Genomic DNA, 27,912 nt, shown 5'->3' on the forward strand with positions numbered 1-27,912 from the left:
GAAACGTGAATTCTTGGGATACACAACAACCCGGCCCGCGGCTGCTGAGGGATCCCAGAGAGGCAGAGCTATGAGGGTCATTTCAGCAAAACAGCCAAAATCATCCTACAAAGGAAGGTGGAGAGTTTGGATAAAGAAATCAGGCTGTTCAGCTGGGATCTGCAGATTCTCGTCTGTCCATCTGGATTAGTGTGAGCAGGTTGACTTGTTCACCTCTCAGGCTTCACCATTTTCCTGTAGAATCAGTGTGGTCCAACAAACACAGACGTGGACTGTCATTCCTGAATCTCTCTGGGATAAAGAGTAGTGCCATGCTGTGTCTTGCAAAGGGTGAAGCAGTTTCATGGCAGAGTCTCTTCTGACTGATGTGTGGAGGGGGTGAGGTATCCTGAGCAAATTTTTCATTGTGCTCTTGTGTGTTTTCACAAGGTCTCAATAGCTTGGAAAGGGACTGCATCTCCCAAAACACAGATGGGAAATGCAAAGTGATGTGCTAGAAACAGCACAGAGAAGGAGAATTACCTCATCTGTGCAAAAAGAAGGAGTAGCATGAGATACATCTATGGATCTTCTACTTTCCATGTGGGAGGGAGGTGGCATATATTTCCTATACAACAATAGGACGTATGCTGCATAACAGGTACCAGATGGGTGTTTAAATAATCTTCAGCTGCTGCATGTCATGCTGTTATCTCATTATCCTTTACAAGTTAAATGGGTTCAAGCTGGGCCTGGACATGGATGAGATGTCTAATAGTGGTGGTGAGCCTGACATTGATGGCAATTTCCTTGAACAGCAGTCTGGAAGCTCCAAGTGGAGCACAGACCCTGCAACACACGATCCACAGTGCAATGTTTTGTGCTTGTTGTGTTGAACATGCTGCTCTTTCACCTCAACACCCTCCTTTGCCCTAGGCACAGAACTGGCATCCTGTCATGCCTTGATGTTACCCTCCTGACCAGCACAGGGGTGGGGTGGTTGGCCAGCAGTGGGTCATTTTGAACCAGCTGCCATAAGCTGAAAGTACTGAAAATCTGTAGCAGAGAACTTTGGATGGGTGTTCAGAGTGCAATAGGTTTGGGGTGGCTGTGATTTGGGATGTTGATCAGCACTGAAAGTGGTGTGGTAAAAAGGAGTGGGTGTGGAAAAGGAAAGAACATTACAGAGAGTACAGGAAGAAGAACTGTAGAGATTTTGGGACCAGTGGTATGAGCTGGAGGATATAGGGTGTTTGCAGTGGGTAATTTGGGGTGCTAAAGCTGTTGTGGTAGAGGAGGCAGTGGGGATGGGGCATCTGTGTTGCAAAGCGAGAGACAAGGATTGCAGAGCTGGAGTGCTCAAGGCCAAGGGTGAGGAGAGAGAAAAGTCTCAGATGAGATTTTTGCCTGGCCTGACCCTGCTTCCGGTGTGTTGGAATTTCCTGCCACCTGCAGTTTGATTGGTTTTCAGGACTTTGGGCTGGCTCGCTTTGAGCTCTGTGGCAAAGAGCTCAGAGAATCTGGGATCTGGCTGCTTAGCAGGGCTCTTCCATCACAGGGCAGCAGACCTCCCAGCTGGCTGGTGAGCCAAGGAAAATGTCTCCAGCCACGGGACAGGGTGCTGGGAATCAGAGCTGCAGCCCCATCTTCTGTTCATGGAGTGAAAGAATTTTCCAGGTAAGAATTGTGGGATCAATGCTTTCCCCAGAAAAGTCTGTATTTTTGTTGGAGGATGTATAAGGTCCTCAATATTTCCAAATGCTTTATGAAAGAGGTTTGGAAATATGCTCTTTTACATGAGGTGCTGAACTGGCAAGAGGTTCCTGGTGAAAATTTCTAACTGGGGAAGAACTGGGACTGGGAGACTCACTTTTCCCTACATTATAGGGAAATAATAAATAATCTCTCCCTGCTTTCTGACTCTGGCTGGATGTTCTCTAATGGCCTGAGTTTTTCTGGGAAGATTTTCCTTTATTTTTACCCTTTTTCTACACTTCCCCTCCCCCTTCCCTATATGTGTGGTTTTGCTTTGTTTTCTTTCCCTGCTTTAATTTCAGCATCATCTTCCAAGTGCTACTTATCCTAAACACAGAGATGAGGCAGTGACAGGAAAGGGCTGCCACTCTGACGTATGTTGGGATCTTTAAAGAGTGGTATTGTGGTGGGCTTTATCCAAATACAGAGCCTGGCTAAGCTCTGAGGACTACACTAATGCTGTGGAAATGCTCTGACTCATGGAATGTTCCTTGACCTTTCTGTAATGCAACAGGAGCAATAACACAAAATACCAAAATCTACATTAATGTAGATTGAACAGACATTGTCTAATCCTAGAAACACCCAGGGAGTCAAGGGCCTGTCATCCTTCTCTTGCAGGTAGGAAAATTGAGGTTTGCAGATGATGAAAGTTTTTTTTTTAACATGGTAGTTCATAGCAAAGGGTTTAACAATTCTATTTTGTCACTGAAATATTTACTCAAGAGCTTGAACCATGATTCAGCTTGGACAGGCTTCAAAATCCTTATCTGGGGTACAAAATCAGAGTCCCTTGGGTCAGTGTGTGGTGCTGAGCTGTGTGAAGAGGGACAGTCCAACAGGGAAAGATATGGATGAGCTTGGGATCTGAGTGAAATAGAACATTATATACTTGTCCAGTAAATCTGCCCTCGGGAAATAATTCCTTTGATCACAGCTGAACCCTTGTGAAATTCTGAGGGACCAGGAGGGTTGGATTTTGTTCCAGTTGCTGTCTCTGAAAAATTCCATTGAGAGGTTCTTCCCTACAACAAGAAAAAATTGTTTCCTGTCTGGATGCCCAATCTCAAAGCCCTTTTCCCTGATAGGCTGCAGTCAGAGAGCAATGCTGTCCCAGCAGGGTGAACAACCAGCCCTGAGGACCAACCAAAGCTGGGATGCTGAGGTGCTTCAGGCCAGAGCTGTCCCTGGTCTGCACTAGCACAGCTCCTCCCCAGAGCAGCTGGGACCAAGCAGGGCTTGTCAAAGCTGCCCTTTGGCCGTGGTGAGCCCTGACAGCTCTGCAGAGGGAGAAAAATGGGATTTTTAATCTGATCCCAAAGGGTTTGCAGCAGGTGGAGCTACACAGGTCGTGTTAGCTGGTAGGGATGGGAGTGAGAGGCAGGGGAGGGAACATGTTCAAGCTATGCTCTGGGTGAGGGAAGCTGCTGTCTCACATTTCTTGCCTACCGTGGGAACCTGCTGGAAATGGAATGTTTTATAGATAAGCACAAGGTGACAATCCTGGCAGGACACTTCTCTGCTCTTTCTGGAGTGACTCCTGGTGCTGATCTTTCACACATATCAACTCCATCAAGTAATGATGGATGGAGATGGTCTTTCTGAGAACAAGCACAAGGGAATTATTTAAGTGCCTGGCAGCCAAAATAGCTCTGCTCTCCCGCAGGCCACTCTGTGCTCCAGAGGCAGAAGGGATGGAGGGTGGCAGCCTTTGGCTTTGGATATGATCAGAAATTTATGTTCACATGAACAGGAGTTGCCAGGACTGCCACAGGCTTTGAAGAGAAGAGTTTTTAAATCTGTACTTGAGTGATCTTAACAGGTGTCCATTTCTCAAAAGGACTTTTACATCCTGGACACTCTCCAGTCTCATATTTTGGTACCTGAAACAAAGAAGTTAAGAAATAGCTTTCAAAAAATTGCTGTTAGGGTTTAACTAGTGGTTAACTACTGTTAACTACCGGGGCTGGGACTCTGGGGCTCAGGTGGTGTTTTATGGGCTGCTTTGGGTATCTGCTGTTGCAGGACAGGAGGACACAGCAGCTCAGGGTCTGGTTCACCCTCCCTGGAATTGTTAGAAAGTCATGTGGGGAAACATGGGGGGAAGTGGTTTAGTGGTGAACACGGGTAGTTAAGGGTTGGATTTGATGATCCTAGAGGTTTTTTCCAACCTGGATGGTTCTATGATTCCGCGATAATGGCACAGCCCAAAGCCAGGTGCAGATAAGCAGCAGTCTCCACTGGACCATGCAAATCCACCTGGGCTGGCAGCTGAGAGAGGCATCCTCAGGGCAGGAGCTCAGGAAAGCAAAGCAGGGTGTGGACGTTGCTTTACCATTCAGCAGCCTTGCCTTTTCACCCCTTCTGGCCTCTGGGCTCTGATTTCAAGGCCTGTGTCATGAAAGATCGAGATGAATAATGGATTAAATGGTAGATAGACCCAGTGGATGGGCTATCGATGCTGACAGTTAGGCTCTGTTTTGACTTGTAAACTAAACATTCCTGGTGCAGACATCCTCTGTGGTTTAGTGATTAGATCTGGGAACTGCATTTGGGGTCAGGTCAAGGTGCTCTCACTTGGCTCCAGGAACACTGGCTTAGTCACATCATCTGTTCCTAACCCTCTGCTCCTCTCTCCATGACATGAACAAGAGAGGGAGGAGATCCCTCATAGAGATCATAATCATCATCATTATCATCATCATCATCCCAATTCAGATTTTGCTCCATTTTGGAACTTATTGTCCAAGGATACAGTTTAGTTTGAATTGTGTGGATGGTGAACTTAGCATGTAAATATTGAATATTCCCACCCTTTATGACAATACATCCAAAAGAAAGAGAATTAAACCTTGTCTTGTAGGTGCTCACTGGCAAGATGGAGATAAACTTCACTTGCTTTGATCCTATCTTTGTTTTTTACCATTGTTTGTAAAATTGAGCCCAGAATTTGAAATTGCAGAGTGTTCCTGTTTGGCTTGTCTTCAGGAATTTCTGGTTTTGTTCTCCAGGCTGGCTTGGAGCAGAGTAGGTCTCATGTGAGCATGTTTGCCTGTGTAGCAATAGTTCTCACTGAAAGAACAAGAAATAATAGGGAAACTTTAGCCCATATTCTATCCTAAATAGAATTCTGTTGTAAGTAATAATTTAGGGATAAAAACGGTGTGAAAGAGATGAAACTTCAGCTGGATGAAATAAGAAGACATTGTATTCACATGGTGTGGGAGGATTCTACAGGAAGAGTAGGGCATGAGTAATGCTGTGTCCTCACTCCAGTCATGGGCTCTGATGTGGTGAGTGGCCTGTATCTCATCCAAAGCACAAAGGTGGTGGTGTTATTAAGCAGACAGCCATATCCAATGGTTTTGGACCCTTAGGTGAAAGAGAATTTAAAAGGTTTTGGGTTGGACCAGAATCAGAGGCTGTGTTTGGCTTGGGGTTTAGCAAAGCTAACACCCTGCTCTTACACCCATCTCCTGTGGAAGAATTATAAACACAGGTCACTAAAATTAGTCTTGCAAGGCAGCTCTTCTGTCTGGTGCCTCTGCTTTTCCTGCTCTGTCTTCAGTTCATGCCCAAGTAAAGACCTCTGCCTGGTTTTAATCAGCTCTAGCAGTTGGCACTGAGGATCAAGTAGGTTCATCAGGAGAAAGTGACTCTTTGTTGCTGTAATAGCTGTTCCCATTTGTTCAGAGAGGCTGGGTCTGGACTCCTTGAAGTGCTGGGGAGGTTATGGAGCAAGGCTGGTACTTCCCAGGAAGAGCAGCAGGCAGTGTGCCAGCCAAGGCCAAAGGGCACCAGAGGCTGGGGAGCTCAGAAAGGATCAGTAACCAGGGAACTGCAGGCACCAGCAGTCAGGGCTCCTGGGCAAGAAGGGATTTGGTGGCTTCTGCGGAGACAAGTGAAGCTTCCTGGAAATTCCACCAGGTCTGTCCTTCTCTGTGGTTTGGACATCAGAATGCCATTGCAGGGAAGCCTGAGGACCTGTTAATTTATTCCTCGACCCTTACCCTGAATGACCTGTAAAGTATCATCTCCATACAGATTCCTCCATGTTAAATAAAGGAAGGGACCTAAAACTGTTAGGTTGTTTTTCCAGGAGATATTTTGTCTAACTGGAAGAAAAATGTACTCTGCTAAAATAAAAGGTTCCCTGCAGAACTCTAGTTTCCAGCAATTGTTAAAATTTGTGGTTGTGAGCTGGGAACCCTGTGGCCGACAGGGAGCTGGAATGAGTTGAAAAGAAGGGAAGGTTCTCTGCAAAGAACAATGCTAGGTCCATGCTAACAGCACAGAAAAAGAGGAGATTGGCTGGAGGATACAGAGAGGCCCCAAGGAACAAGGATGAGCAGCCAGATCTAATGGTCGATAGCTGTGAAGTGTCCTAGGGCTGTCTTCTATATAACATTGCTGGAATTCCTACAGTTTGGGAGTAGCCCCTCTAGAGTACTAAATAACTTGGCATGGAGTCATCCTAGACCCCTCAGTGAGGACTTGTGGCATTTAAAAGAAAAATGAGCTTTTGGGAGGCTGAAGGACGTTTGAAGTGCAAGGGGTGAAGGAGTTGGCGGTCATGTGCTGGTCATCTGCTTGCTTCAGCATAGAGGGAAATATGAAAGTATGACTGGGATAATCAAAAGCATGGAGAAATCTCCTTTGAAGAGAGATGAAAGCAAATGGGACTGTAGTAAAGCTGAGTAAGAGGTGCTTTCACAGACATGTTTCAAAGGAGGAGAATGCTAGGCAAAGCTGAGCAAGAGCTGCTGTTCTCTTAATTCGCCTGTGTGTCTGTCTGTGACATGAACAAGAGAGGAAGGAGATCCCATAAAAATATTATTATTATTTTTATTGTCATCATCATCTTAATTTAAATTGTGTTTCATTATGGAACATATTGTTTAAATTGTGTTTCATTATGGAACTCAATTGTCTCAAGAAGTAATTTCATTTTAACAGCTTGGACAGTGACTTGACGCGTGTAATTATCAAACATTACCTTCATGTATGACAACAAATTTACAAGAAAGAGAATTAAGCCTTGTGATTCAGAGCTTAAGTTAATCTCTGACTTCTGAAGATTGGATGAATCAGGAGAACGGGACCAGAGAGCCTCAATCCATTGCCATCTCCCACAGGGGCACGTCCTACCTTGAAAGCACGGTGTGTCCCATGGCTGATACAGCCCTGCAGGGGCCTCACTCATGGTGAAGAGCAGCAGCTCCTTCCCCCACTGAGCACTCACACCAACTGTCCCCTCTGCAGTAATGGTGCAGCACAGCTCCTTGCCCCTTCCTGCTGTCCAGCTCTCCTTGTGGGACACCCCTTGTCCCACTAATGTAGCATCCCACAGCCTCCTGTCCCTACAGCATTTCCACAGCTGGGCTCCATCTTCTCTCCTGCTAATGGGGGAACTTGTTCATTCTTGCCTGAGCCAGTGGCACTATTAACAAATGTGCTGTGCTAGAGAGATGCATTCTGCTCCTTTGTAAAACATTGCAAAAAGCACGTATTCCCCCATGGGGGGGTTCAGGGTTGCATAAACATAGGGTGGAGCAGATTTCTGGGAACATCGTGGACATGAGGATGTAGGCTGTAACACATGGAACCTGGGCAGGCTCCTGGAGTCCTGCTAATGGAACATTCAGGCTGAGAAGAAAACCTAGAATTGTTAGTCCAAGCGTCACTGCCTGCAGAGTAGAGTGGAAAAGTTTTTCTACTTCTTTGCATCATTCAATCCAAATTCTGCTCTGGATAAAGTCAGGGTCATGCAGCCTGGGTCATGTTGTGTCAGTGCTCCCACTGCTGTGAGGAGGAGGCCAGCTGACACAACAGCACAGTAAAAAGCTTCCAGGCAAGGTGGCTGTAAATAACACAGCTAAATTACTCCCTGTTATCAAGGCTGATTGTAGGGAGGGTGTTTTAGCATTGCTAGTGAGGGGTGTTTATTAACAACATCAGAATTGAAACCCAGACCACCTCTTGGTCTAAAAGCAAGCCCAAAAGAAATGTTGTTCATGACTCAGTGCAGAAAAAAGGGAAAGTTTTAGGTTGTGTCTGGAACAATGACACAATGACTTGACTCATAAAACCTCAAATTACCAAGCAACTCTGCTTCTGCCTGAGTCAGGTCTTGTGGAAGGAGCTCCTGATCTGCTCTAGGAAGCTCAGTTGCTCTCCAGGACATTGCAAAGTGATAGCACTTACGAGATCAGCATGTGTGCTAAAGAGATCTAGACAGCATGACCTATACTGGAGGATGGGAGGAAATGCTGCTGTTTAATCTGGGGGTGATGGAGGGCACACAGAGAACTCGGGGGTTTAAAAATAAGCTCTGTGTTTTGGAAAGCTTTGTGGTGGGTGAAGCTCTATGGCAAAGCCATGGATGAAGGCTCTCCTTGGAGCTGGTCTCACCAGGATGGTGTAGGCACTCTCAGCTTGGGACAGGGACAGGCAATGATGTGCTGACCTTTCCATTCCCTCTTGTCCTGTGAGAACTGGAAAATTACTATCTGGTGAAAACAGGGCTTAAAAGACTTTAAAATTGACAAGCTCTACAACCTGTTCTTGCTGGGTTGCAAGGCAGGGTTAACAGCCCAGGAAATAAGAGGTTTGTTTTCTGCTTTTCACCTAGAAGCTGCTCATTGCTGTTGAATGTCAGGTCTCCATAAGGCTGGAATCAGGGACCACAGTTGCTTCCTCTCCCAGCCCTGTTACTGAGCCAGGGCTCTTAATGCTGTGATTCCCATGCCCTGATTCCCATCTCTCCATAACACAGGTGGGGGCCAGACCTTGCTGCATCCTTTACCTTTGCTCTTCTTTAAGAGCACCTCACCAGGGAATCTGCATCTACATTGTAGTTTTGCAACTGCTTGAAGTCTAGGAAATGTTCCCAAATTCTGAAATTTTTGGCAGTAATTTGTTCCTCTACTCTCCTAGTCTGGCAGGGAAACTCCCTTTTTTTAGGCAGTAACACAAGTGTTTTCTGCCTGTTGTTTACAGCTGATGGGATCTGATTCTTGGGAAGCAAAACACATCACGAGATGCTGAGGTGTGGCTGAGTGAGAGAGGGAGACACAGCTTCCCCACACCCCAAGCCCTGACCCCCATCTCCCCCCCTTACCTGGTGTCAGCAGTGGTAGGTTCAGCTCTGCCTAAAGCCAGCACTTAAACCAGCTGGGACAGAGGGAGAGAGAAGAGAAGGGAGAAATAACTTCCCTCAGCCCCTGTCCCAGCAGGGGTTCATCCCTGAAGGCACAGAGCAGCCTAGCCAAGGAATTCTTTCCTCTAAGAGAAAGCCCAGGCATAAATCCATGTGAGGCTCAGAATAAAAGAAAATAATCTACTACACACCCACAGCCTGATGGCCTCTCTTCTAGCATCTCTGCAGTGTCATAGCAGCAGAGGACACAGTGACTCCTCTGCAGCCAGAGTGGGTATGACAATTTGGGGCAGGAGAGAGGCTGGGAGCAGGACAGCAGCCCAGGAGCAGCAGGGAAGGATGGTGGATGGAGCTGGAGGAAAAAGGCAGGAGGACGTGCCACTGCCTCTCACTTGGCTCTGGGCCTGGCTGAGGAACAGCAGCTTCCTCTGCTTGCCTGAGACTCAGCCACCACACGCCTGCCCCTTCCCTGGGCCTCTCCTGATGGCTTTCTCCTGCTGCAGGCATCTGCTCTTCTGAGTGTGAAGGACAATTTGGGAGAGTCTGATTGTACATTCCTCATGCCTGAGGTCTCTCAGATAGCTGCAGCCAGTACTGTCACTTTAAAATGCAAACCAGACAAAATCTGCCTGAGTTTGCTAAAGGCTGAAGCATCCCAGTTGCTTCCTGAGATGCTATGTTGGTTTTCCTCTGCCTGATTTTTGATAGAGGGGGAGGTCACAGAGGTGGCTTCTGTGAGAAGGTGCTAGAAGCTTCCTCTGATGGCTCTGACCCAATCCCTAATGGCTCTGAAGAAGGACATGCTGCTGGCCAAGGCTTGTCCAATTAGAGATGATGGTAACGCCTCTGTGATAACATATTTAAGAGGAAAATCAAAGCAAAGTGAAGGACACTGTTTTTTCTAGCCAGAGAAGAGGAGGATGTGAGAACATGTGAGGGAAACAACATGGAGACACCAAAGTCAGTGGAGGAGGAGGGAGAGGAGGTGCTCCAGGTTCCAGAGCAGAGGTTCCACTGCAGCCTGTGGTGATGACCACAGTGAAGCAGCTGTGCCCCTGCAGCCACGGGGATCCACAGGGGATGCAGAGATCCACCCACAGTCCATGGGAGAGGTGCCCATGCCAGAGCAGGTGGATGCCTGGAGGAGGATGTGATCTCGTGGGAGACCCAGTGGAGAGAGTGCCCTGTTCCCAGGCTGGAGCAGCCTGTCCTTGGAAGACTGCACCCCGAGGAGGAGTGACCCATGTTGCAGCAGTCTGGGGGGACTGCTGCTCATGAGAGTGGATCCACACTGGAGAAGCTCACAGAGAACTGTGTCCCATGGGAGGGACTCCATGGTCTCATAGGGGAACAACTGCTCTCCTTGAGCAGTGGAAGAAAATCTTGGATTACGAACTGACCAAAACTCCCATGCCCTGTCTCCCTGCACTGTTGGTGGGAAGGAGGGGCTGGGGGAAGAAAAAGTGGTTTTAAGGGCTTAGTTTACTTCTCATTATCCTCTTCTGATTTTGTTAGGAATAAATTCACTTTGTACCTCTAAGCTGAGCCTGTTTTGCCCTTGGAGTGTTTTCTCCATGAAGCCTTCATTTTCTCTCTCCTCTGCTCAGCTGTGGCAGGGAAAGGTGAGTGAGCGACTTTTGTGGGTGCCTGGCATCCGGCCAGTGTCAAACCACAACAGAAGCTAATGCTGGAGGCTGGAGATGCTGGTGGTTCCACTGCTTACTGACTTTGCAGTATCTTCTGTGTACTGCTCGCTGAAGCAAGCATGAGGAGCCCAGGAGTCTGGGAATAGGGAGCTGCAGGTGAAGCAAGAGGATTTCACAGATCCGTGGAAGGTGTGTCATGGTAGTGGGAGCTTTTATGCAGGCTGAGGAGGGAACGCAGGTGGAGCACCCTTCTCACTAGTAAACAGCAAAAACACTCATGCCTTTACTTGAAAAGTCATGGTGTTTGATGAGCCAGCACAGCACAGCCTCCTTTGGCAGCTGGGTTTCCCAGGATGGGTGCAGGTGATCACTGGAGTGTGCAGCTTCCAAGGGTTTGTGCTGGGAGCAGCAGGAAGAAATGGCAGGGAAGGAGGGCCCCAGTGTTCCATGCTGGCATTGGAACAAGCTGAGAATGTAGCTCAGCTCCTGAGCTGAGCCATGGGCCCAGGGCAAGCAAAATCCCAGCTGGGTTCTTCTCCACCAGCATGTGGAAGCATGCTGGAGAAGTGCCACCCACCTGCCTGTCTTCTCCAGCCTGGAGCAGGCTCTTTGCTTAGCCCCAGGTGTGGGATGTAATTGCTTGTTAGGGAAAATTCTGGAGAATCTGAGCTGTAATTGCTCAAAGTGTTGACTTCTCTTTGGGATCAGGGTGGAGCCCAGGCTGTGCCACCCCAGCGGACGTGCCAATGCTCCACTGAACCAACCCTCTCCTTTTGCTGCCACCAGGAAATTCCCCAGGGTAACAGGAGTGGAAAAATGTAGTCACAACACTGTAGTGTAATTCAGATGGTCAAATAAATAATCTGTGTGGGAATTAAGGTTGATTTTTATTCCATAATCTTGCCAAAGCAGAATTGCTTTTACAGGCTTCTATTTTTAAGTACTTTTCTTTAGCACCTCCCATTAATTTTTCATTCTTTCTGCCTCCTACAGTTCAGTTCCTCCTCCTGATTTTGAAAAATGCTGCATTTTTTCCCTACAGCTCCTGGGGTCAGTCTAACCTGACGACCTAATCTTTCAAAGCCTCAAGCAGATTTTTATTAATAATTTCTCAGAAAAAAAAAAGCAACGTTTTTGGCTAGCAGTGTTTGGTTTAGGTAGATCTTGTCCTGGGCTGAGACCTCTGATGTTCAAGGTTTTAAGGCTTGACTTGTAGTTTAAAGGCACACTGCCATTAGGACCTGGCCTTCTTCAGGCAAGGGCTCTGTCCTGGCAGGATGTGATCTGTGGAGGAGGATCAAACCATTAATATTAACAGCCTGCTTCCGCATGGGTTAATGGGGTGGCTGAACACGCTTCCAGCAGCTGCGTTGCCTGGGGTCTCAAAAGCCAGGAAGGTGCAAGTGTGGATGTGTTCTACCCAGCATGAGACCCCTGAACCTGTAAACTGGAAGGGAGCTGGGATCCCAGGAGCATTACACCTGCCTCTGCAGTCATCTTCTGCTCCTCATCCTCATCCATAACCTTCCCCTCTGGGGTTCCACTCTGTGTAACAGTGAAAGGGAGTTGAAATGCATAAACACACTGAAAAAAAAAAAATTAAAAGTTAATACATCTACAACTCAATTTGCTCTGAGGGCTTATCCCTAAACAAGGTGTGTTTCCTGATCTCTCCATTCAATGTAAATTCGTGCCAGTTCCTTGTGCAAATTGTCCAGGGCTCCTTGCCAGTGTTTGAACTATGCCAAGGAGGAGAAGTCTGGCTGGCTGGCAGGAGCAGTCCTGGCTTGTTTGCAGGTGCATATTCCTGCTGCTCAGTGAGGCGTTGGGTGCACTGGGAGGGGAAGAAGGTGCATGAAGGAAAAAGGTCCCAGTGCTGAAAGCCCCGTGTACTGGATCATCAGCTGGTAAAAACTGGAGCTGCTGGATGGAGGGTGTGATGTGTTGGTGAAGGGTTGGCTGCCTGCCCTCTCCCAGGCTGGAGAATGTCTCATCCATGCTGTGGGGCTGCTCTGGCCCTGCATAACCCCAGTCCCTGGGTACCAAGGTCTTCTCTGCTATGGGTTGATCCCTATCATCAGCTGTGAGAAGAGGGATGGGAGGGAGCAGTTTTTGGGATGTGGCTTTGCCACTGTCTACTTACACTTGGCATTATGGTGTTTATAATATCGTGCTGAGCTCCAGGGATACGTGGGTGGGTAGTTTGCTGGTGAACACCCCAGCTCTTACCACAGAGTGAATCCACATGGCTGCTGCGTGTGCTGATGTCCCCACTCCCACCCCAGGGAAGCAGCCTGCCAGAGGCCACAGAGCTCCACACTGGGCTGTCCCAGGACTTGTTCTGCAGCCTCCCTGACGCCAGGGTGGTGGTGACCAGCTGCAAGTACCTTGGGCTTTTCAAAGGCTCTCTGCCCTGCTGAAAAAACCAAGCTATAAGACCCCATGCCAGGTGCACGAACAGTCTGTGAACTATAGGTCTGGTCACATTCAAAAGAGCCAGCTGGGTTCAGGAATAGCACAATTTATTGAATGTGATATATATGGTTCTTTTGGAATGCCCATGATAAATGCCTGAACTGCAGAGTGGCTTTATAGAGCATTAACAATACAGTGACAATCACAATTTTAATTTCTCAGGTTAATACACAGCATATCTGAGGACACAAGATTTACCAAAAGATGACCCTTGTGGGGGGTAGAGGAGGAGAAATCTGTCAAACTGTTCCTGGAATTTCAAGTAAAATATTTGTCTGCCAGTTAGATATGAAACTGGGGGCCTTTTACACCTTACTAACCACTATAGTGCTGCCAACTGTGATCAAATCTTCCATTATTTGTGGGCTGTTGTACAAAATATTTCTTGGTAGAAGGTTTTGGTTTGACAAAACTTTTCTGGGTAACAGGTAGAAGAACTAGACCATGTGGCCTCCACTCTGTCCCCATGCCATGGCAACACAAACCACGGGAGCTTCCATCCAGTTTCTATTCTTGCATTAGGTCTCATTGCACATCTAGCTTTGTGTTCTCTTCAGTGCTTTCTGCATCCACCTGCACACTCAGATGTTGTGGGGCTGAGCCAGAGCATTGCATGGAACAGTGGAGTGTCTTTGGGTTTGCAGCACCAGGGCAGAATGGCCATGAGTAAAATTCAGAGGCAAATACAAAGAATTTTCTATTTTCATGAAATAAGTATTTAAGTTTGGTGGGTTTTTTTGGTGTCAAGGAAATGAACTGCCTTGAATCATCCTCTTGGAGAAAACCAGGATGAGCTGACTTTGGGGCGGGCAGGCAGCTCTTCGCTTCTTGCAGTTTTGGGGCTGTGCAGTCCAAGACACGCCTGGTTGGGTTCCAGGTTCCAGGCTGGTCATTCCCGGGTCTCCCCTCCCAGCCGGGGGTGCGGGGGCAGCCCAGGCTCCGGGTGGTTCAAGGAACAGCTCCGTCCCCTATCCATCCCTCCGCAGGTGGATGTGTAGGAGAGGGCTGGCTGTCTCTGCCATGGGAGTGAGTGCTCAGCCAGCACTGGGCGGGACGGGAAGCGCGGCCACGGAGGAGTGGGCTGCAGCACAGGGCTGGAAGCGGCTGGGGCAGGCGCTTACCTTCCTCCCGGCTCCTCCTGCGGCGGCTGAGGAGCTGCGGTGCGCGGGTGAGCAGCGCCGGCCGGGCACAGAGGGATGGATGCTCAGTGCGCTCCGTGCGCTCCGTGCGCTCCCCGGCTCGGGGCACACGCGGGGAGCCGGGACGGGGATCGGGCTGCGCTGGTTTGCGGAGGTCGGAGGTCAAGTTGGGAGCCAGGCTCCCCCCGAGGGCGATGTCTGCAGGGTGTGAGGAGCATTGGAAGCCTGTTCCATGTGCTGGCTGGGGTTTCCTTACTGTCCCGGCAGCCTGGCGGGGGGTACAGGGGCTTCGGGCTTTTACTGGAAAATGAGAGGGTTTGTGTTGTGTTTAAACGCAGCTGTTCCTGCCTCCCTCCTGCGGGCTCCCACAGCCCGAGATCTCCCCTGGCTTTGGGTGCTCAAGCAACTGAGGAGCACGTTCTGCCAAAATGATGGAAAATAAAGTATTCCTGTCATTCACGTTCTACAGCACAATTTTGATTTTGAAAATGTATGTCGTTGCCATCATTACGGGGCAAGTGAGACTCAGAAAGAAGGTAAGATCCAGTTTCGTTTTCCTTCTCCTCCCTTTCTGGCCCTTTGCTTGGGTTTCTGTGGTTTTTTTCTTGTTTTATTCCTCTAAAGTTCAACAAAATTTTCCTGAAGCAAGCTGAGTTTTCTTTGACTTCAGTTGAAAGCAAAACTTGTTTCATAGCTGCAGCAGATAAATATCTCACTTCTTTTCGATGCTTTTTGTTTGTTTCTACCATCTGTAGCTTGATGTTTATAATTTTGGAAACCTAATCTAAATAATAATCAGATCCTAAAATGCCAAGCAGGTGAGATGCTTCTAGAAAGAGTCTGTTTACAGTTAATTTGCAGGGTCTGGAAAAAAAAGAAGAGAGAAGGGGAAAAAAAAGCTTTAAGAAGAAATCATTGCAATGGTCTTTTTTCTTGCAATGTAGCAGAAAGCTTTTGAGCTTTTGGAGGCTCACTGGCTATAGGAATGTTCCAGGAGAGCAGCAAGTCCTGTGGAATAAAACAATAGCTGGAGGAAATGGTTCTTGATCAGGGGGGAAATACAGGGAGGCCCAGCTGCCATCAGGAGTTGGGGCCAACTGGACTTTTATTACCCTCACCTCAATTCCTGGTAAAACCCAGCTTTCTGTAAAATCTGTTTTAAAGTATTTGAGGAGTTTCTGACTGCGTCAGTAGAGCAGGAAGGGACATTTCTGCTCTCGGATAGGATAAAATGCCCTGTGCTGTGGCATCATTGTAACTGACGAATTGACTTCTCCCCTTGTGATTCTAAATGATGCTAAACCCTGGGACAGTTTGGGCTTGTAACATAATTAAAGAAAGCACCAGGGCCCTTTCCAGGCTGCAAAATGAAGCTGTCACATGTAACCAGGTCCCTGAGGAACAGCTTCTGAGCATAGGTGGGGAGCTCAACAAATAATTTTCATTTTTAAATTTATTAGTGTAGGATCCTATTTTCCCACGGGAAAGCCACATGGTGCCACTGCCAAAAAACCAGCCAGGGAATGTTCTCTAATCTATCAGTCCTGGTTATCTTTTGGAGCTGCATTGTGTCTGCAAGCTCTCTGCCAGCAGTGATCTTGCTGGCTGGCCAAGTCTCCTCTAAATGGGTTTCATGGGAAGAAATGAGTGAGGTGGGAGCTCCCTTGAAACCCTTGATTTGGGACCTGCTCAACATTGGGTTTTTTGGAGGACAAGGAAAACTCCTGGGGAGGTGCAGGGTTTAACCCCCAGGATGGTAAGCACAGAAGTGCAGTGACCCTTGTTTTTATGAAGAGTGGTAACAAATTGGGGCAGGTAATAATCCCCACAAGACTTCAAGATTAGGGGCAAACCTTCTACCTGTGAGGCTGCTGAAGACTGTAAGCAGGTGGGGACTCTCTCTTCCAGGCGTTTGCAAACCCAGAGGACGCCCTGCGCAATGGGGGGCTGCAGTTCTGCCGCGAGGACCCTGACGTGGAGCGCTGCCTCAGGTGAGAGTGCCAGCATTTCCTCTGGTGCCACCATGCCTGGTGCCACCATGCCTGGTGCCAGCATTTCCTCTGGTGCCACCATGCCTAGTGCCAGCATTTCCTCTGGTGCCACCATGCCTGGTGCCACCATGCCTGGTGCCAGCATTTCCTCTGGTGCCACCATGCCTGGTGCCACCATTCCCTCTGCACCAGCTGCTGGCAAAGAAGTGGGAAGCTGAAGAGCTCGTTAATCAAGTAATATTCTGCTGTGGGACCCTAGAGGAGTTTAATCTTTAACAGGAGCATGGTGTGCACTGGAGCAAGGGTGAGAGAAGGATCTCAGTTTGTGTGCAACATCCAACTCTGAATAATTCTTTTCTAGGTGCTTAAAGTCCCACAGGCTCCCAATGTCTCATTCCATACACACACTCAAAGGCTTTTTGTATCCTGCTCTGACAGGACCCCAGATCCCTGCACAGCTTGGACAGGCAACAGAGTGACTGGTCCCAGTGCTGTAGGCAGCTGCCCTTTTTGGGATTTAGGAAGAGGCTGAACAGGATAGCAATAATTTTTGCCTCTCTGATTGGGCCAACTCTGAATGTTACCCCTCTTCTGTGAGAATCACAGTTTCTCAGAGGTAAAACATGGGGTTATTCAGCCCTGGGCTTGATTTGCTGTTCCCCTTACTGAAGGAGGTGCTCCAAGTGCTAGGCTGGATTGCTGGTGATGTACAGGAAAGGGACTGGAGCTGTGCTCTGCTGCCTTGAGCCCTGGGCTTCATGTGGGGATCTCATTGCTCATGTCCCACTGCCTCCAGCATTTGCTTTAGGAAACATCCAGTGCCACCTAATTGCCAGGCTGCCAGAGGGAGAAGGATGGAAAATGAGCCATTTCCTTCCTAGCAAAAAGAAAATAATTTCAGAAATAATAATAATAATCTTCTTTTGATTATTCAGAATGAGCAAACTTCCACAAAAAATAAATAACTGGAGCTGCAGTGAAAACCTGGGGCAGACTGGGATCTGACTTGGGCAGCTAAAGCTCTCAGTCTGTCCTTGCTGATCTATTTGCAGCCCTGGAGAAGACACATTCAATCCAAGGTGTTTCCCTAGAGCAAGGGCAATGTCAGCTTTTCACCTCAGACTGCATCTGGAGGGGAGCAGAGCCAGGGATCTGTACAGGGCAGGAACAGAGCAGAGCAGGACATTTACCCCCTGCTTCTTAAATTCCTTGACTGCCTCCCAGCTCTCTCCTTTCTCTTCCTTCTTTTTCTATTTGTCCTTCCAGCCCTGCTGAACCCCCAGGTCCTTGGGGTTTGTTCAGAGGATGTGCCTGGGGAAGGAGGGACACAACCCACACTCATGGTACTAGCAGATCCTGTTTTGGCAGTGCTGTGGGTGGTGGCAGTGGTGCTGTGACACCCAGGCAGGTGCATGTTCAGCTGGAGCACAGGTTTGGCCCCATCAGTGCTGATGTGTCACCACGTGGCCACAGTGTCCCCTCCAGCTGTACTGTGGCACTGTTAGCCAGGGGCTGCAGGCACAGTGTGGGGGTCATTGGGCCCCTCCTCCCCAGTCCCCTTTGGATACATTTATGGAGAGAGGTGAAACCACAAACCCTCTCATCCTGTGAGTTTTTCCACTGGAGAAGCTGTGGTCTGGAACTGCCTCTTGTTGTGTAGCATGGCCACATCTGGCGCCAGGCCGTGCTGGCACCACACCAGTTTGGAGCTTTTCACAGCTTCACAGGGTCTGTGTTTTGCTCTGTTTATTTGAAAGCTCCAACCCTCAAGCTGTCATCTGCTGTGGCAAAGGCATCCCAGTCACAGAGAGAAAGTTTCAGGAGCTCAGTGTCCCAAGGGAGAGACAGGATGTGAAATTCTCCTGCCTCTGTGTGTAAGGGAGAAGTGACACTTCTGGGGGCTGTGTGTGCCCCGTCCAATGGGGGAGACACCCAGCAGCACATAGGGATGGATACCTGGCTAGAAGGAATGAGAGAAAACAGGCAATTCCAGTGGGAAGAAACAACCTTATCTCACTTTTCAGGGCCCACCGCAATGACATGGAGAACATCTTTCCCTTCCTCTTCCTCGGAGCCATCTACTCCCTGCTGGATCCCAGCCCCACCGTGGCCAGGATCCACTTCCTCATCTTCTGCGTGGGACGGATCATCCACACCATCGCCTACCTGCTGCGCCTGAGGGCGCCCACTCGCTCCCTGGCCTACAGCGTGGCCCAGCTGCCCTGCTTCTCCATGGCCCTGCAGATCCTCCTGGCCACCACCCCGTACTGGTAACAGCCAGAGAGACTGACCACCCAAACCCCCTCACCCTGACTCTGCTGGTCCCCCTGCGAGTGGGAGTGTGTGTATGTGAGTGTGTGTGTGAGATGTCACCAGGGAGGTCACCTGCACCCTGAGGATGTTCTGTGCAGCCTTGATGAAATTCCACTGCCATCAGAATTTGTCAGAGAAGTCACCAGAGAGAAGGGACATGCAGGAAGGGGATGTGGAGGCAGGTTTCTCTCTCTCCTGCTGAGCGTGAGGAGTGGAAAGCACATGGACTATCCCTCGAGGAAAGGGTTATTGAAGGAAAGGTTTTTGGAACTCTGATGGGGAAGGTGTGGCTTTCCCTGCTCATGAATATCCCATGAATCAGGCAGGGAAAATCATGAAGGTCCCACAAAGTCTCTTAGTCAGCAGATGTGGTTGTAGCAGAGGTTATAAAGCAGCCACCTTCTCCTGCCCAGCCATGTGCATCTGTGAGAATATGGGTCCCTTAGGACTTAGTCCCTTAGGTTCCCTCTCCTCCAAGGAGGACAGGAGGCAGGTACCTTCCAGGCAGCATAACAGGGAGGTCAAAATCTCAGGGGTGATGTTGCAAAGCCATTGAGGAGTTCAGTGCTCCCAGTGCCACCTCGTCTCACACCACAGGACACAGCTCCCTGCCAGGAGCCTCACTGCAGGCAGGACCCTGCTAGATCCTGGCAGCTCCCAGCCAGCAGCAGCTGTGGCTTTTCCATCTCAGCCTCACCACAGCAAGATGCAGAGCAACATGCCTGGAGAAGCCAGCAGGAATCCTCTACCCTGGACACAGAGCCTGGATACATTTGCTGGACACAGTTCTGGGACTTCTGGAAAATCTAAAATGCTGGCACAAAACAGGGGGTTTGCAGACACAGTTTTCTCCCAAAGGGCAGTCTAGTCCACATGCCACTAATACCTGAAAATGCCCCCAGGGCATCAGACTAAGTTTCTCCCCCTCTGTAGCCTTTCTCTGGCTGCTGTTGTTATTTGGGAAATGTGCTGTGATCGCCTTGGGGGTGTTTTCTTTCAGATGTTTCTGCTGTCCACTGCTGCCATGCCATTCACAGCCTGGACCAGCTGGTGTTTGCAGAAAGCTCTGGAAATGAGCAGAGGGGCTTTGAAGGGACTATTGCTGTTCTGCAGTGTCTCCCAAAAGTGTATTTTTGGAGAGGAGAGGCCAGGACCAGGGTATTGCATGGTGACAAAGGAGCTGCTCTGCCACACAGTGTCCCCAGGTGCCAGGGGCTGCTCCCAGCAGCATCCCTCTGGAGGAGAAGGCAGGAGGAAACCTCTGCTTTTCAGTGCCTCCTCCCTCCTCTGAGGGCAACACAGAATTTGAGTAACATCACAGGGGCAACCCAGAATGAGTAGAAAATAAATTCCCTTTCCACCTGTCCTGTGCACTGAGGCTGTTCCCTTGACTCTGTTCTCCTCAGAGATGCTCTTGCTGAGACCTCACTGGGGACACACCTGCTCAGGCTGATGTTCAGCTTTTGCTCAGCTCTGGTAGAAGTTTCTGTACCAGCAACTCTATCCCAGTGCAGTTATGGCCTTAGGCTGAGCTGTGTGATGAAGTTTGGAGTGGAATTCTTTGCTCTCCCACTTCAAGGAAGGTGGGCAGGATTGCAGGTTCAGCAGTTCACTCTTGGCCACTTCTTCCCACAGATGCCTGGGTAACACAGACCCCTCTTCACAAGTCTTTTCTGCCTCACATGGTGCACAGGTCTTGAACTCCTGTATGTTTCTCTGCTGCTGCACATGCATCCTGGTGGCAGGAAGCAAATATTCCCAATAAAAACAAATCATTGTACTCTGATACATCCTTCCTTCGGGAGCAGCAGATGCAGCTGGGCAGCAGCTGGGTTCAACCCCAGCAGGATGGATCCTCAGCAGGATGTTAAACCCCACTGTAGAGCCTGGAGTGCCCTGGGACTTCTAAAAAGAATCCCTCTCCTCTCTACACTCACCTGCCCTGCAGAGGAACCTCTTTTCCAGGTGGGCATTATTTGTGCTGATCCTTTAAATTCAGCAGAGCTGGGAATTCTAAGCAGCTCTGCTCATTTTTCCTTTCCTGAGTAGCAAGCTGATACTAAGCTTGGTGTTCACCCAAAAATCCTGGAGGGCTGGAGAAGCTCAGGTAAGATGTGGTTGCACTTCTTTCTGTTCTTAGGACTCTTAAAGGAGCTGCTTGTATTTTCCGAGATAAGTAGCCCCCATTTTTTTGCACTAGGTTGCTGGGCAACAAATGCTTCATTTCTCTGGCTTTCCCATATTTTCTTAAGTTGTTGGTGGTTGGGAAGTGCTGCTGCCCAGTCTCTGTGTGTGTTAGTTTCATAAAATGGCTCCAGTTGGTTGTTTTCTTTCCCTGTTTGTTTTCAAATGAGAAAGGCAGTGGTTTTATAAAATGGACTCTCTCCAGTACATGTTGCTGTGATTGGAGATGTGGCTGGGATGGGAATTTTGGCATGAGAAAGAAGAAGGGAGGCTACAGAACCCCCTTCCAACCCACAGATCTGCCAGCTGCTTCAGCCTCTCCTCAGCTGCCTGTCCAGTGCCTGAGGCTGATGCCCTGCTCAGGAAAGCTGAGGCTACATGCAAAACTATGCTTTCTTCTTTTTTATTGAAAAAAAAAATAAACTGCTAACTGGCTGCAGGGAAAAGCTTGGGAATGTGAACTCTCCTGGCTCAAAGGAAAAACAAACACAAAAAGCCTACAAGGCAAACTTGAGAGAGGCCCAAGCATTGCACTTATTTTGAAGTGTTTTGGAAGTTTGGGGGAAGCAGGAGCAAGCTGGGCTCTGTTGCTTGGGCAGCACCAAGTCCCATCAGGGCTTTCCTGGGACTGGGTGATCAGAGCCACTGGCTTTCCCCTGGACACTTCCAGTGGTTACTGCATGTGGAGGGCATCCCTGCCTTTTCCCCATTAATATCTAAAGCCCAGAGCTCCCAAATTCTTGCTCTGACATAAATGTAGGCAAAGGATGTGCCCAGTGTCTCCTGCTGCTCCAGGAGAGCAAGGACAGTGGTTGCACCCAGCAATCTCTGGAGTTTGGTGTGTGCTTTTTATGTCAAACAACTTATTTTTCACACCTGACTCAAACAGGAAATGGCAACACTGTGAAACCCACCTGGGACTGCAGAACAACAGTTTGGTGCTTATATGGGTGCAAGTTGAAAGAGGAGACATTTTGGTTAGACATTAGGAAGATTTTTTTTTACTGTGAGGGTGGTGAAACACTGGTGCAGGGCTACCCACGATGGCTGTGGATGCCCCAGCCCTGGCAGAGTTCAAAACCAGGTTGGATGAGACCTTGAGCAACTTTGGCTAATTCAAGCTGTCCCTGCCTACAGTAGGATGGGCTGGGAGGAGATGATCTCTAAGATCCATTCCGCCCCCTTCTGTGGTTAAATGTGTGAACGTGATTCACACAACCAGTACGTGTCTTCCCTCAAGGTGTCTGGAGCTGGGAGAAAAGCAAGTGGAGACCCAGCACAAGCCACTTTCCCTCCCACACTCTTTCAAGTGCTTCAAGCCCCAGGATCCCTCCTACCCTGAGCACTGGATACACCTCTTCCTGCACCACTCCCTGGATCTCTCTTCATCCAGACCTTCCCCTGCTGGGATCTGGACCAAGATTCCTCCTTGGGCATCTCTCCTTTAACATGGATCACTCTTCCTTTTCTGCCCTCCCAAAATTCCCTCAAGCAGAGAGGACACAAATCCCCTTATTCCTCTCGAGGAATTGAGATTCCTGTGACTTGTAGAGAGAATGAGAGGAGCCAGCTCTACAAGCATGTCCATTTAGAAGTGAGTCCCCTGGTGAAGATAACCGTGTTTCCCTGCTGCTCTCTGGCACTAGGATGAAACCGGCACCAGGAAACCTTTTTCCAGCGGGCGTTTTCTAACCCGGCTGTGTGGCTGAGCTGTGAGACATGCCCTGCTCGGCTCGTGGGGGCTCTGGAGCAGCCGGGAGCGGAGCAGAGCAGCGCCGTGGGGCCGCCCCGGTCCGCCCGGTTCCGCGGGCTGCGCTGCGCTGCGCGGGGCTGCAGCACCCTCGTGTGGCTGCGGGACCTGCGGGGACACGGGGACCCTGCCCGCGACCCGCACCCACCATTCTCTGCCCCTCGTCTGCTGGCCAGAGAGCTGGGGATGCGCAGGGAGCTGTTTGGGGTGGAGGGAGGGTGCCATTCCTTGGTTGAGGGGAAGGAGGGTGGTATCTGCTCCAGCGCCCATCAGCCTCTCCAAAGCAGGCAGATGCGATGCCAGCCCCAGGGAGATCTTCCCATCAGCTCACATTTGCTCTTTGGGAGTCACCTGGTTGAAAACGGACTGGTTTGAGGAAGGAAACAGTTTGCAAATGTCCTTGCAAACTTCCCCTGCTTCTGCAGTTGTGGTGTATGGATGTAATGCTGTGCATCTCCATGCAATAGTTCTTCCCTACATGTGATAACTCTTCCTGGGCTTTGTGACACCAGCCACAAAAGGAACCTTTGCTTCCTCCCTTCTTCCCAAGTATTTATAAATCACTACATCCCCTGTGCATAGCTACCATCCAGCTTGTCGGCTGCCTTAGGTTGCTTCTCTGTGGGGTAGGAAAGAAGCAGCAGCGAGCAAAATACCTGCTGCAGGGAAGAGATGCTCCTTCACATGGAATGTGGGGTTTGGGATGAGCATCACCCCAAAGGGCAGGAGAGGCTCGGCTGCTGGGAGGTGACACGTTGCTGTCACAGGAACATGTGTTCCTGCAGTTTGTGGATGGTGCCAGCAGGACTCAGAGGATCTTCAGACCTTCCTGTTGCCACCAGAGGGAGAAGGGCTCAGCAGGACAAGGATAATGGGAAAGGAGGATACTGTAACCGCGATACGTCTGTAATTCATTCTGGATGGGGATAACCGGGCGGGTGTCCCTGTGAGCTGGAAAATGTGAGCTCTGTTTTGTCTTGCTGCTGTAGCAGCCGATGCTGATGACAACACAAAATTGTTCTAATTAAAATATTCTAGGGGCAAACTTCAACTTTTCATCAGTCAGCAAGTCATGCCCAAGTGTCAGGCTGTGGAGTCAGAAACAAGAAAAGGGAGTCCAGAAAGATCCTCCCATCACCTGAGACCCACTCTTTTGGAATCACCTGGTTGAAAACCAACTGCTTTGAGGAAGGAAACAGTTTTCAAATGTCTTTGCAATTTTCCCCCACTCCCAAAGTTGTAGTGCATGGATGGAGACCAGCTCTCCTGCCAAAATTAGTACTGGTGATGGATGTGCCCTTCCTGGTAGGAAAAATGTCCACATCCTGGGAGAGGAGAGTTTCCACAATGCCTTTGAGCTCCTCTTCATTGACAGCCTTCCCCCAGTATCTCCCTCCCCTGTGGAGTGCAGACCGTGCCAGGTGAGCTGCAGCTCTCCACTCTTGTCTGTCTCCTGATCTGAGACCCCTCAGATGTCCATCAGCTCCTGGGAGCTGACTGACCATGGGTTGAGACCTTCTGCTTTAGCTGAAGCTGGGACAGTTCAGGCAGGAAATAAGTGACATATTTCCAGCAGTCAACAGTAATGAGTCACTGGAGGAATCTGCCCTGGGATGTGTAAGTTCATCACTTCCAAGGGTCTTTTGACTCGGGGCTGGATGCTCTCCAAAGGATGCTCTGCACTGGCCACGTGCTGAGGACATGAGGATGCTGCTTGGGTAATATTCTTTATGCAGGAGGTTGGACAATTTGCCTTAATGATTTACAAGCCACTTACTGAATGAATAAATAAGTGGTTACAAAGCAGCAGCAGAGCAGTTTGGCAGGGAGGTCAAGTATGTGAGGTGATGTCCAATATGGGGACTTGCTCCTGCTGGATGTTGCAGGGATGATATGGGATGAGCCTTGTTCCCTTCTAGGGAAAGCTGGAATAATGGTTTAGGGGTCATTCCTTCCTCAACCTTGCAATCCACAGGAGCCACGTGTCCCCAGCCACCAGTGATGGGAGGGACAAAGGTTGCTGCTGGGAAGGAGCTGATCCCGTGGCTCTCGTGGAGCTGAGCCTCTCTGGGTGCATGGGATAGCTTTGTGGTCTCCCTGGCTGTGTGGGGGGAATGAGGGTGGTCTGGGGAGGAGGAGGAGGTGACAGAGACATCCTGTAAGTGACACCACGTGAGCTGGCCTGACATGAGGCTGCTGCAATTCAGCAGGTGAAGGCAAGTAAAAGAAACAAGGGAAACCCAGGTGTCCCTTGTTCTCCCAGCCCTCCTAGCTCCTGGAAGTCTGCAGGGCAGCAGTTTTCTGCACAGGCAATTGATTCCCTGCCAGCTTGCACCAACACACACCCACCCACCATTAACTTTCTCACCCTCTTTGAACACACCATAGCACTGATCTCCACAATATATTGGGGCAGTGGATTTCAGGCTTTATTTGTGCAATGAGGACACTTTCTGCCTTGCTCTTGAATCCTTTCCTAGCAATTCCTGCCACTTTACTCAGCCTTTCAGTCTGAGCATGTGCTGGGCAGTTTCCCCACGGCAATCTTCACACCTCTCCACATTGCAATAAATCTGCTGCTTGATAGCTCAGCATTGTGAGCTCCTGGAGCCTGTTTAACTTTGGCTGCTTCAACTATTTGGTATTGCCTTCACCTGACCAATTCCCCCTGTTTTGGGTGCTTGGTGCCTGCTCCGCACCTTTGGGCCTTTGCTCCGTGGAAAGTGCTCTACAGTCTGATGCTTTATTTCTACCCTTTTGGTTTCTTTTAGCTCACTTTCTGTGCAGAATCTGACCCTCCTTTCTACCTTTCAATTCAATTTCTGCCCAGGCTGCTTGTCCAGGGCAGGTGGGGAAACCACAGTGGCTGGTGATGGAAGGCTCAGGTCCCTATCACATGCACTGACACGTCTCTACTCAGTAAAATATTTATTCCTCCATTATTTCACAAGAGTTGTTTTTACAAAAACCTTACAAAAATTTCCAAAACACAGACATGCAGAAGAAAAAAACAAATCCACCATGGATCTTGTTACAAGTAATTGAAATGTACAAATAGAAAGGGCGAGAGAGAGCTTAGATTACAATAATCCCTCGGTCCTGCTACCCCTCCATGGGTGCAATTTGTAGCTCTTCTTGGTGAGTTCAGCATTAACTGACAAACTGTGATAAGCTGCCAAAAGCACAGCAAAGGAGGGGCCCTAAGATTAGGAGCAAATGTTTTCAAATATATATATACATATAGATATTTAGTGAAGAAATATTTATTCCCTGCTTTTTTTAGGTTTACAGAAACAGCATCTGCAAACTATTAAATGGGTTTATTTTCATTAATGTTCTCAAAGAGGCAGCGACATTTATATCCCTGTGGTTTCATCTTGTATAACTGAAAAAAGAGCCCTGTGCTTTCCATGGGAATAGCACCCCCCCAGCCCCTCCTCCTGCCCCAAGTGGTGTTTCTCAGGGATAATTATTTGATCCACAGTGGATCCCTCTCCCCCCTGGCTTGGCAGGTCTCTGTGCAGTGTGGGGAGCTGCATGCTCTTCTTCTGGCATGAGAAATGGGAGGGATACCAGCCCCGGAAATATGGATGGGGGCAGAGGGTGGGTATTTAGGGTGACACTGCTCCTGGATGAGGTGGATAGTGTCAATCAGGCTGTGCCCTCTCCCTGCCTGCCAAGCTTGAGGAGAAGGTAGCTGTTCCCAACTGGGGGCTGCACTGTAGAGCAGAGAAGGCAGGGGCTGGAGGCAGGATGGAGGGGCTGTTTCACCCCCAGGCAGAGGAGATGGTTCTCTGGGTGCTGGGCAAGTCCCCCCATGCTGGCATTGCCTGTGTCACAGCCACTGGGTCCCACATGCAGCTGCAGTGAGAGCCCCAGTGGGAATGGGAGAGGATGCTCCTGGGGGCTGTGGGGACTCAGGTGGGCACTTTTTAGCTGTGGCACTTTCAGCCTTGGTGTCACCAACCAGAGGATGTTTACCTGGAGGAGGCACCTCAGCAATTGCTCTATTTGTCCTCAGATCTATTGCTGCAGCCCCCAAACCAACCCCTTCTAGGGAAGCATGGTGGTGTCTTCTCTGTCCAGGCCACCCCTCTGAGCTGGTGGTGTCCCCATGCCTGGCTGGTGGCTCTTTCCAGTGGGTGAGGAAAGGATGATCTGGACCACCACAGGAACACCCCACCTCCTCCACTCTGGCTGTGCAATTGGCAGGGGAACGTGGAGGCTGCGTCTCTCCACAGCTCAGTCCCATGGATTAGTGCCAGGCTGCCCACCCCGTGTCCATCCCCCTGCACATCCCACCTTGGAACCTCATTAGGCTGCGCAGCAGGGTGGGATGAGGGGGAAACCATTTCCTTTCTGCAAAACCAAAAAAACGTCCCCCCATGGAGCTGCCGGCCCCAGACCCCCGAGCACATCTGCGGAGCTGCCGACGGGGAGGCTGTGCCTCCGGAAGGCAAAACCTTCGTTGGCACGAAGCGCTGGGAGCCGCCTACTCAGCTGAAACCCAACAGCTTTTTCCAATTTTCTCATTCCCTGGGACTGTTCAATGACCTGGGGCTCTGCAGAATCGCTGGCAAGTCCGCCGAGGCAGGGCAGCGGTGCCTGCTTGGAGACTGGCGATGCATCCCCAGCTCATGGGAGAGCTCGCAGGCTCCAGCAGGGTCTCTTGAGATGCTGCAGCTCTGCTCGCCTCTCTGGGAAGGGACAAAGCCTGATGCCATCAGCATGGGCAGCTCCTAAATGCAGGCAGTGCAGAGGGCTGGCCGAAACCGGCCATGGCATGGGTGAGCCATCAGCTTCCCAAAGTCCCAAACTTTGGGAAGGCCCAAGCCCCACACTGTGGCTGGGGTTGCACAAAGAAGCAAACACATGGATCAGCTTTGGCACACACAGTTTGAGTGCTGCAAGTCACAGCCTGGTGGAAAGGGGGGCTCGTGATCCTCCCACACTGTCCCTGCGGGAGGAGAAGACCCAATAACTCTTTGGCTCTCTGGGCAAGATACCCAAATTGGTCAAATCCAATAGTCCAAGATCCTTCCATGTTTGGAAACAAATTCTTGTTCCCTTGGCAAGTCTGTTTGTCCTCAAAGAGCGTGTGGGGGGTATGTGTGTATATATAGCCGTTATTATAAGGGTGTGCAGAAAAGCAAGTTTCTAACCGAGTTCGCTCCATATGTGGCTATAATTATGTGCCACTTCGGCCTGGGACTGACTCTACCTTCAGAAGGGAAGGGAAGAGGAGAGAAGATGCTGAGACATTGGATGAGTGGCATGTGGGCTGGGCAGGCAGCGATTTGTCCTGGAGCAGCACAGGAGCTCCACGCTGTATCCTGGAGGAGGCCATGGGATGGGGTTTGCCCTGCTCAGTTCACGGTCGGCACCTGGTTCTGATGGAGGCTGAACTCTTTGGCTTTGAGGCGCAGGCTGGCGATGCTGTTGGCCATGTTCACCCCTTGGGTGGGCGCTGCCGTCCCGCTGGAGCTGTAGGAGGGCACAGTGCTGCGGGGAGGGAGCAGGG

At 49.7% G+C, this 27,912-nt stretch overlaps 2 protein-coding genes across 5 annotated transcripts in view; one reads left to right on the forward strand and one right to left on the reverse strand.

The window, feature by feature from the left end:
* Positions 1 to 30: 30 nt before the first annotated feature.
* PTGES (prostaglandin E synthase) lies at positions 31 to 20,237 on the forward strand. 4 transcript variants are annotated; one of them, XM_056505217.1, is made up of 4 exons: positions 31 to 117; positions 14,492 to 14,689; positions 16,062 to 16,144; positions 18,169 to 20,237. In XM_056505217.1, the coding sequence occupies exons 2-4, from the start codon at positions 14,582 to 14,584 to the stop codon at positions 18,416 to 18,418; spliced, it is 441 nt and encodes a 146-aa protein (XP_056361192.1). In that variant the 5' UTR covers positions 31 to 117; positions 14,492 to 14,581; the 3' UTR covers positions 18,419 to 20,237. The 4 variants fall into 4 exon arrangements, with proteins under 4 accessions (XP_056361192.1, XP_056361191.1, XP_056361189.1 ...); XM_056505216.1 differs by lacking the exon at positions 31 to 117 and adding an exon at positions 1,481 to 1,656; XM_056505214.1 differs by lacking the exon at positions 31 to 117 and adding an exon at positions 13,991 to 14,182.
* The window catches only part of PRRX2 (paired related homeobox 2), a 29,034-nt gene continuing 19,839 nt past the window's right edge, over positions 18,718 to 27,912 (reverse strand). Inside the window, exon 4 of the mRNA XM_056505213.1 lies at positions 18,718 to 27,893. Coding sequence (XP_056361188.1) covers positions 27,758 to 27,893 — 136 coding nt within the window. The 3' untranslated portion in view covers positions 18,718 to 27,757. The remainder of the gene's footprint in view (positions 27,894 to 27,912) is intronic.

The sequence above is a fragment of the Oenanthe melanoleuca genome, chromosome 17 (assembly GCF_029582105.1).
Source record: "Oenanthe melanoleuca isolate GR-GAL-2019-014 chromosome 17, OMel1.0, whole genome shotgun sequence".
NCBI lineage: Eukaryota > Metazoa > Chordata > Aves > Passeriformes > Muscicapidae > Oenanthe > Oenanthe melanoleuca.

Excerpts from the sequence above, each read along its gene's own strand:
- PTGES (XM_056505217.1), top strand. The coding sequence starts at position 14,582 with ATGATGGAAAATAAAGTATTCCTGTCATTCACGTTCTACAGCACAATT. Across the intron at positions 14,690-16,061 it reads AAGTGAGACTCAGAAAGAAG|GCGTTTGCAAACCCAGAGGA; the intron begins GTAAGATCCAGT and ends TCTCTCTTCCAG. Across the intron at positions 16,145-18,168 it reads GACGTGGAGCGCTGCCTCAG|GGCCCACCGCAATGACATGG; the intron begins GTGAGAGTGCCA and ends CTCACTTTTCAG.